Source organism: Amblyomma americanum, chromosome 1, assembly GCF_052857255.1.
Source record: "Amblyomma americanum isolate KBUSLIRL-KWMA chromosome 1, ASM5285725v1, whole genome shotgun sequence".
Taxonomy (NCBI): Eukaryota; Metazoa; Arthropoda; class Arachnida; order Ixodida; family Ixodidae; genus Amblyomma; species Amblyomma americanum.
Window position 1 is genome coordinate 214,789,260 of NC_135497.1, and position 10,357 is coordinate 214,799,616.

At 50.5% G+C, this 10,357-nt stretch overlaps 1 protein-coding gene across 1 annotated transcript; it reads right to left on the reverse strand.

The window, feature by feature from the left end:
• Window positions 1-612: 612 nt before the first annotated feature.
• LOC144095051 (zinc finger protein 711-like) lies at window positions 613-5,593 on the reverse strand. The gene is made up of 2 exons (XM_077628861.1): window positions 5,407-5,593; window positions 613-1,080 (listed from the first exon to the last, which is right to left on the reverse strand). The coding sequence occupies exons 1-2, from the start codon at window positions 5,515-5,517 to the stop codon at window positions 640-642; spliced, it is 552 nt and encodes a 183-aa protein (XP_077484987.1). The 5' UTR covers window positions 5,518-5,593; the 3' UTR covers window positions 613-639.
• Window positions 5,594-10,357: the final 4,764 nt, after the last annotated feature.

Below are 10,357 nucleotides of genomic sequence, written 5' to 3' on the forward strand. Positions count from 1 at the left end.
AATCGAGTATGCTGCATATGCCTGGAAGTTGAGAACTGTAGAGGATTAGTTTCTCTACCTCCCGCTCTCTTGGTTTCATTTAATCAGTCAACGTAGTCGTCCGCCGTGGACGCACTGTTACTTGTTGCACACTAGGAGTGGAGAAGGAAGCCGATGCAACGCTCCGCCTGGCAATTCCATCTGGCGAAAAGGCTGAAAAAGCAAATAACTACTGTCCGGGCACCAACAAGAATGTTTCTAATCACAAGCGACTCGCACGATTTCAAACATTCACATGCGCCAGTTTGTTTCGAAGGCAGCGCATCGCTTGGCGCAGTGTAGGCATGCTGCGTTTGTTTATACATCCAGATGTAATGCCTAGTGCTGTCGATAACGGCTCGCGAAGAAAAAAAACCATTTGGGATAGCTAATTTACCCCACAAGTCAGCAAAGATCGCTTTCACCCTTTACCAGAATCCATTCGGGTGTTCATCTTCGTACGGCGGCACGCTGGGCCATGGTGGTGACAGAATCTTATAATGGAGACCTCGGACTCGAAAGAGGCACAGTCGTTTAATGTACATCGCGCAACAACGGCTCTAAGTCATAGGCTTCGCAGGCGATGTAGCGCTGTGCCTAACCTTCGCAGGCAGTGCTGGGCTATTCGCTGAACGAATAGTCTGAAGTAGCAGGCTGATGAACTTGGCCGTGCTCCCAGAAGCAGTGCTCGTTGCGCTGACACTTCCGAGGAAACAACTTCCCGCAGATGTCGCACTGGAAGTTACCTCCGGTGAGGTGGAAACGCCGGTGGACGACGGCAGACCTGGCACTGGCAAATTGAGCGCCGCACTTCTTGCACTGCCGCTCTCCAATGTGCGTGCCAAGGTGTAAGGCCATGATAGCCCTGCTCTTACACTTCTTATCGCAAACGGGGCATGCCGGATGCTTGAGTAGGGAGGCTTTTTTCCTGTGCTTGAAGATACCGTGGGCCATAAGCCTACTTGGGAGCTGGAATACCTTCATACATTCACGGCACTTGTGAACAGTGCCGCCTTCCCGGATGTCCTCCAGCCGCAGTGGCTGGTCTGAAGCGTGGCGAAGCTGCACGGAGAAGAAAGAGGGCCGGTCGGTCAGAGCGCGCATAACGGGCTCGCTTTGGCTCTCACGCCAACCTATACTCTTTGCAAGGAAGATAGCTGTTCAGTCCCATCGATTCCCACAAGACCAAACTTCTGCCGAGATGAGGAATGGACTGTAGGCCAAGTACTGTACAGACTACGCGTCATCACTGCGTCACAGGTTTCTCGTCGACAGAGTTCCATGCCATTTAGCCCCATACGCGCATGATATAAAGCTTAAGCGCTGACATATATAAGCTTCAGAAGCATTGCAAACCCCGGCCTTTGCGAATGTTTAAGTGTCAAGGCTTGGTTTCTCCACATTCCTCTTTTAAATGCTACTAGCGTCAATCCGTAAGTGCGCGAAGCGTTTTTTGACAATTCCTCGTGATTTACGCATTGAAACATCCGCCGCGGTGGCTCATTGGCTTTGGCATTCGGCTGCTGCTCTCAAGCCGAGGTGATTGCATGCTAATGGAGGCGAAATAAAAAAATAACGGTGTGCTGTACGATGCCAGCGCACGTTAGAGAACCCCAGGTGGTCTAAATTAATTCGGAGCACTTTACTACGGCGTCCCTCGTGGACTTCAACCACACATACGACCAGCACGCATTAAAACAAGCTAGAGAGTCCAACAAGCGGCCCTTGTTTGTTTGTGCCGGCGCGGCAGACTCAACCAACTTTGGCCAGAAATCACCTCATTTAACCACGCACAATTCCTATCAGAAAGTAAGCCTTCCATAAGCTGTGGAGAGGCAATACTTGGCGTCTCTCATGACTAACTTTTATTTTTAAATTAAGTTAGTACTTCAACTCAGCAGCGCATTCGTCAAAACCAACTCAAAGCGTTCTGGTTTTCCCGGACCACTGGGCGGAAGAAGCGGCGCTATCGCTGAACGGCCTTCTCCCCCTTTTCATTTTAGCCTAGCCCTATGGCAATTAAACATTGCTGGGTTCACTTCCTAGGCTATGATGAAGAAGCATTCCTGCATGACCATGCCATCCAGGTCTGCCTCAGTTTCATGTGCCTGAGACCTGAGAGGCACATTTAGGGGACGGGCATAGTATAGTGGTGCAGCGGCCGCCCACGTACAGCAGGCTATCGTAGACCGCATGAGGTATGGATGTCAGTTTCTGCTATACGACGGCGACAACCACCATTGAGATATTTAGCGTAGCGGAGATGTACTAGCGTAGAGGTGCCGGATTGCCGGACGCTGACTCCGCATGCGCAGTGGCCTCACCTGGCCCGCCCTTGCCCCTGCGTGTGCGCAGGACGTGCCCGTTGAACTGGTATACGTGCACGCTAGAACTTCTCCGCCATGCAAAACCTATCTGATGACAGTGAACAGCGAACAACTTTAACTTATTTTTAAAAAACAAGTCCTCGCGTGACCGGGTCCGTGACTGGCACTCGCGCGTGTCAGCGAAAGATTGATGATTTAAGCATGGGGTGCTTGCTTAGCTCGGGTAAGCTTGGCTTATAGTTGAAATGAAAGATGTGATGCAGAAAGGAAATGAGAGAGAGAAGAGAGAGTAAAACGGACAGGTGATCATACGATGTGATGCGACAAACCTACCTTAGGAGTATTGGCTGTACATTTCGCTTTTACATCGATCGCCTTCCCATTTGATTTCGCCGTCGTTTTTTTGCGCCTGGGCTTCTGGTGGGTGGGGACTTCTGGAGGCTAGGCGGGTGGTGGGTGCAAACTCATATGTGGGAGATACATTTTTACTGGTGGGTCCTCACCCACCCAGCAGCTACCGGAAGGTGCTGAACCACCTAACCCAGTGGAGAATGCTCCGGAGGAACCTTCCGGGTGCACGCACGCAGAGAGAGAGAGAGACAGACAGTGAACAGTGAGACCATAGGTCAAGTGGTCTCTTCCCTCACCACCGCTGTATCGCTGGAAAAGGAAAATGATAATTTAAAACAAATCAAACAATTTACGGAGAAATCATTCTTGGTGATAAAAATAAAATTCACGGGACGGTCACAAGGGGGTAATTCGAATGTTTGAGCGTTACCTGTGGTGCCACAGCCGCGAATTTTTCACCGACGTTTTTTTTATCTGGTGAAGTCAGACAGCCAGAGGTGAATCTGGACTTTTACCCGGAGGTAAGTGATACTCTGCAGTGGGTTTCGATGGTCGGTTTCGGTGGGTTTTGAAACAACCATCTCCAGCAGCTGATATGGACGCCCAAGTCACTAGGCCACCGGGTCGCCTCCCATCCTCTCTCCCTCTCTGCATTTGTTCTTCCAGGAGGACGCTGACGCCACCGCTGACGCTGACGAGACGACGATGGCGTGAAACGGCGTGAAACTGAGGAATGAGCTGAAAAGAGCTACCACTCTAATATTTTATAGGAGGAAAGGGGGCAGAAAGACTTACAGAAAGCGGGTTTTTGGCAAGACAAAACTCAACACTAGCCCTGTACACATGAACCGACAGCGGCGTGTCGATCCAGGGGGTTGCGTTGAGCAAGGTCACCCTAACTCGACGACTACGTGCTCACATGGATTCGATCTCAGCAAGTCAAGACCGGCACAACTGTAATGACGCCCAGCGTCGAGCAGCGCAATCCGAGCATGTAATGGCAGCCTCCAAGACCGCGATGCGCCGCCACTGTCTAGGAGGTGCGACGGTGCAAGCAAATAAGAGGTTCCTATTTATCCTTTCACCCGACTCTGACTCGACAGCGTTTACAAGCGCCTATCCGGGCGGGTTGGGAAGAATCAACCTACCCCTTGCGGCGGAGTTGAATGGACACAACCCGGCCCCACTCGGAGGCTTTTACGTGAACTCAGTAACCAGTGTTCCATCCGACTACTCAACTTAGTCCCGCCCTGTCGGGTTCATGTAAACGCCGCTACTGGTAGTCAACAGCCACAGCACGCTTTCTCCAGGGGTGGAAAGGGATTAAGTGTAATTTGCGCAGGGCGTCTGCGAGTCAACCAACCCCTTGCTGGCGGGCTGGCTGGACCCCACCCTTCGACTCCCAGGCCCGGCTACACGGCTTTTGCATGAACCCGCTAACCGATTTTCTGTCCGAAAGACGGACTCGACTCGAGTTCATGTAAACGCCGCTTATTCTGCTAACGCAGTAAAAAACAGTCAACTGCACTCCAGGCAAAGAAATGCTTCCAATTTCCCGATTTTCCCCACTCCACAAAAGAAAGAAAACTGACGACGGTCTGAAAGTTACAAAAGCAGGAACACTCATAGCCCTGTGTACATGAAACCGATAGCGTCGGGTCGAGTCGGGGGTCGGGCTGAGCAAGGTCAGTCTAACTCAGCCCAGCTCGACGACTGCGTGTTTACATCAACTCGATTTTAGCGAGTCGGGACCGGTTCAACTGCAGCGACACCAAGCGTCGAGCAGCGCAATGCGAGCGAGCAGTGGCAGCCTCCAAGACTGTGGCACGCCACCGCTGTCTCGGAGGTGCGACGGCGCAAGCGAAAAACAGGTTCGCATTTATGCTCTCTCTTCCCGCTAATCCGGCTCTTCGACTCGAAAACGTTTACAAGCACAACGGGACAGGGTCGAGTTTAGTCAAGTTAGTGTACCCCTTGCGACAGAGTTGACTGGACCCGACCCGACTCGGCGCGCGTTTACATGAACCCAGTAACCGGTTTTCCACTCGATAGCTCGACTTAACCAGGCCCTGTCGGGTTCATGTAAACGGCGCTTATAAAGGATTTCTAAGAGTTGTGCTTTCTGCCCGAAAGCTCGTTCTGCACAGCCTGGTAAATCTCACTAGCGCTGTTCCGTGTTTATACGTGTCCTACGTTGGTGCATCCCAAAGTTCCCGCTGGCCCAAAGACGCTGTTCAAAGCAGGTGTAGATTACGCATCTATGGCAACAGCATAGGAATTAAGAGATAAAGTGCGCTGTCACGCGCATTTAATTCTTTCATTTAGGTCTTTATGCAAGTGGTACGAAAATATGTTGACCTGGTAAATAGCCTGACCATACGTGACATGGCCCGGAAACACAGCGTAACCCATAAAGCCCGTTTCACATGCTGTGAATTTCACCGCCCGGACAGAAATCGTTTGCGCAAGCCGTCTGCGGCTAGACCCGACTAATTCGCAGTGTCGGGCTGTGAAATTCGCAACACTGCAAGCGGCATTCACTGGTCTGAAGAAACTTAAGTCTTAGCTTTGTTGTCGCACGGCTACGAGAATGCCGACAAATATGACGAGTCTCATTCGCTGCCAGAACCATAAAACACTGCGCGGCTATCAGGGACCGTCGCATCCGCGAGAAATGCCGGCAGCTAGCCGGTAGAAAGACGAGGCTTACCTCTTCAGGGGCAGCGTTCAACCCCTCGTCGGACACCCTGCGCTTCGCCTCAGTCCCGTCCAGAGAAGGAGGACTGCCGGCTGTGGTCGAGGCGGCGGCCTGCGGGTCCATAGCTCTGCGCTCCTGGTGACGCTGTGGAGCTGGCACAGGAACAGGGGCGATAGAAGTACAACTGCCACCTCGCAACGGTCCGAGAGACTGGCTAGTCAGCTGATCAGCGCCCCGTGCCACGTGAACGAGGGGGCGCAGAGCGCGAGCTATACGAAAGATGAAGAAATAGCGCGTAGCAGTAGAAGGAAGAAGTAGCAGGAAATTACACGTTAGACAAAAATTCACCGCTTTTGCTCGTTGTCCAATGGTGTAGTTTGCCGTTAACAGCATTTAGTCAAAATATTCGTCGCAGGTCACTCTGAATAGTCAACGCTGGTTTTAATGTCATCACGGTCACGCGCTGCTTTTGCTCCTCCGGCTACCATGTACCCTAAAGCTCTGATGCACCCTGCTACGGTGGCCAGGTGAGTTCAACTGCAGTAGTTCACTGCTTCTGAGCTTCACAACAACAAATGTGGCACTGTGGTTAGAACCATGCTTCTGTGACCACTGATCTCCACTAGGGGGCTGGATGGTGCATCGGGCGCCCGAAAACATGCCCGAAAGCATGCCCGAAAGTGAAGCCACCGAAGTAAGCGGCGTCGTCCTGAGAGGCCGAAAGTCAACCTTTGGCAGTGCACGAAACGGGACACCAGTGTGTTTAAACATAGGTAAAATTGGTTAGTGAGGAGTGAAAATGGCGCAATAATTGTCTCACATATCGGTGGACACCCGGGTTTTCATTTTTCCGTTGGCATTTCTTCTCTTCATCTTTCTCATCTTTTTCCACGACTTTTCCTACCTGTTGCGCCGTCAACTACATGAGGAGACCAGCAAAATCTTCGCGAAAGACGTTTCAAAAAGAGGGGTCCTTTCCTCTGGGACGACACTAGCAGATGACAGGACATCGCTAAAACTTCCTTGAAAGTTTCCCTGACTCAACCACTGGCTTGTTTACGGTGAAACTGCGAACAAAGCTTCGGTATTGCGGTAACTTTTTTTCGTAGTAAGTTTGACAACGATAGTTACCTGGTTCGGCGGCGCATGATACAAACCCGTAATCGACAACCCTGAGACCGACGAACCGAAAGCCACCAGCGACGAACTTTCGCCAAAGGGCGGAGGTGGCCTCACCTGTTGCCTGCAGAGGAAAGCGCCCCTACGCGAAAGGCGCCGAGGCAGAGTTGCAGAGTGCGTGGGTCCTTTGATGGCGCCACCACTGTCCTTCGGCGGAAACTCGACGCTTGGGGCTTTGAGTTTGCCGATCTCGGCGCAGACGATTACGACTTTTGCATGTAACAAACTTGCTATGAGACAAAAGTTACCACAATACGCAAGCTCGGTGCGCAGTTTTACCGCGAACGAGCTAGCGGTCGAGGCGGCAAATCTTCACGATAAAGATGCACAATACTACAGCATGTAAGGAGCCTTGTCTACTTAGCTCTGTGTCGTCCCGTTGCGCTAGCATCGCCAACGCTGCACTTTATTGTGATGCCCGTTCCCGCGCTCTAAGTCCAAGCTATACCATAAGTAGGGGATAAATTTAAGAAAGAATAGGTGGAAACCTTCACCAGGCAGCCGGCTTTGCAGTGACCACTTCACCGAATTATGCTTCGATCGAACCGGGGCTAGGGCGCGGCTACTATCTGGTGAGGTGCTGACGGTGTTCTGGTTCACATCAGCGCCTCCAAAAGGTATAGAACTGCTTTTCCAACGGAGTGTATCAAGTACTCTTACGTACTGTACCACATTACGCTTGAATGTGCTTTTATTCGTGACGCTTGGTGCAGTTGACTTAAACAGCTTTCGCTCCTTTCCTCTTTCTCGTCCACAATTTCTCCCGCGCTGTGCGCATCGAAAAAGGCACGCGCTGCAGCGTTTGTCATTCTTGACAGTCGTTTCTTTCGCGCTGCGCATCTCTAAATATGCTAATGACTAGCCGAAAATTGTTTTACGTGCTTCTTGTAGGTGAAGCTCTACAAACGTGGCTGTGCATGAAGTTAGGCACGTCTGGACAGTAAATGACGTCGTAAAGCGATAAACATCACCAGCCATCGATGAGACCAAACATCGTTTGCCTGCAACTCGAAATTGAAACTGCAGCAGCTGTATAATGAGATCAGCATTTCTTCGAGGGACAAGTGTCAGGATTTCCGCCATCGTTTGCCTTTTCTTTGAGGGCGCGAAAATTCGGCTTCAAGATGACCTTAGCCTCATCATCATTCAACTAGTGCTCCTTTACGCTCGGAAGACAAGGACCAGATAATAACGGGTGTATTTGTGCGTACTCCTTTACCGCGCGAGGGTGAAACCTGCATGTTTGTTTTCCTCGTTTTGTCTGAAATTGCAGGGTTCTCCAAACGATGATCACATTTCTCGCGTTAAGCTTGCTTATTCCCTTGATATAACAGCATATATTACACGAGAACAACGCAGAAAGCAACGAATGAAAGAAGAGAAACCCGACTTTTAGCATTGAAAAAATTGGCTGTGGTTTAGCTTTGCATGCTTAACCCTAGTTGAATTGCGAAAGCTTCGTTTCTTCGGCATGTCGTCTACGCAGCGTGTCCTTCCGACGCTCTCAAGTACTCAATCCGGTCTCATCCGCAGTTGAAGAGTCATTTCGGGACGTGGCACCTGCCATCTCTTGTCTCTTCCTCGCTTCGTTCTTTCGTTGTTGCCTCTCTTTCGCGCTCTCCATAACGGCGAAGCGCATATATATATGTATATATATATATATATATATATATATATATATATATATATATATACATACATACATACATGCCGTGAGGCGACACCTCCTCTCTACCCCAGCGCAGCACATCTGGTGGAGCGAGCGGCGACGGCGTCGACGGCGGCGCCATCTGTTGGAGCGCGGCTGCGGCGTTGCTAGGCAACGGCGGCTCAAGGTCGTTCGTGGACCACGACATACGGCTGAAGTGCGACCACGCGACGAGCCAAGCTGGCTGGAGTAGTGTTGCTTTCGCAACAATACACAACAGAGACCCGGCTTCTGGGACAAGGCGTCCAACTTCCGGTGGCTTCACTCGCGCTCGCCTCGGAAGGCGGGAATGCGGCATTCAGCAACCTAATAGAGATTAGTGGCTGAGGCGCATGTCGTCTGCTACTCGGCCCTTTCTTACAGCTGCCTGAAAGAGCTAAAATATACAGCCTTTCCAACTGATATGAAGTTTTGTATACCGATTGTTTATTCAAAGAGACACTGAAATCATATTTTTCTGCATGAGCAGAAGGAGAGAACGGAACATTTATATCATCTGCTGACACGGAGGTGGTACATTCAGAGGCACTGACAAAAGCGATACTTCTCGCTGTTTTTTTCTATTTGTTCGCCATGACTGAGCGTAAAATACTCCTCTGCAAGAACAAGCTCCGCATGACCGTGGACGAGGTGGCAGCACCGCTCCTGAACAGTCGAAACATAGGAGGGATACCACTTCTTCACGCCGAGCCGTAGGTGAAGTACAAGTCCTCTTTCAACCTCTCCTTTCTAACCCTGTCACTCACACTAGCGGCCCGTTCCTACACCCCCGTGACATTCTCTCGCTCGAGGTCCTCTCCATCATTCACGCAACTCAGCATTTTCGTTCGCTCCCACCTGTGCCTGACTATACCATCTACACTGACTCCCAGACAGCCATTCGTGCCATTCAATAAAAACACTCCTACCACATCTGTCCACGGAACTCCAGGCCCTACATGCGTCGCTGCAGCCTTACCCCTTCTTCCTCCGAAGGATCTCTGGGCACTCGTGGATTGACGGCAATAAGCTGGGTAGCCAGCTCGCCCGCGAAATACTTATCCGGGCACCGTTGATCCCCTGGACCAGGCCCTCGGAGGGCGGGTCGAGACTGTCCTTTCGCGCCACCATCAAAGAGTGTCACAGAGCTCTCCGCCTCGACCGCAAACTCTACTCCGACCCTCATCGTATTCTTTCTGTGCGGGAGGCTGACATCCTTCGACAGATACAACTGAACACACCTGCCACACCTGCACGGTTTTATCGGCACAAATTCAACGCGACCAAGGGCGTAGCCAGGGGGTGGGGGGCTTATGGGGCTTCATCCCCACCCTCGAAATTTTTTCGAACTGTCACCACCGCTGACCAAAACAACCACCGGCGCCAGAAGTCATTGTGGATTTTGTGAACAGTGCCTTTTTCAGACTTGAAAAGTTATTCTGGCACGAACGGGCAATGACGGGCATGAACGTGTAATTACGAAAGTGTATTACTGTTCATACTGCAGAAATTTGGGCCGTTCATTGAACAGTTAGCATCATGATCAAAATTACCATGCGAATACGAAAATTTTGCGGACATCAATAACCGATTTTGATTGACCTTGCTCATTGAAAGCCCTGTCTACGCGGTGTTTCCCAACCTACACACTCGGATATTGGTTATTTCAACTTGCGGCATCACTCGTGGGTTTCGTTTGTCCTTTTCTTTCCTTTTTATCTACCGGCTTTTACTTTTTCTTTGAATCAGAGGAATATACCCTTCTGTAATTATGGGTGCAGAATAATCTTCGCCGTGCAGGCAGTTAAAGAATACGTACTTTCGTATTGATTTCTGCGTTGTTCCTCTATTATTCTTAACCATATGGTGCTGTTGCGACCGCAGCATGGCCCAAGTGCATATCGTGACTTCTGCTATCATAGTTTTGTTCTTGCCTGGATCGTCTGTCTTTACGCGTGTAAAGTTTGCTATCTGCGATTGCGCAAGATGTTTATTTGCCCTGTTTGACGCATTGTATACAGTTACTTTTGCTTAGATACGTAGATTTAATGGAGACATACGTCTATTTAAATATCTTGTTGCGAGGTTTTGTGCATA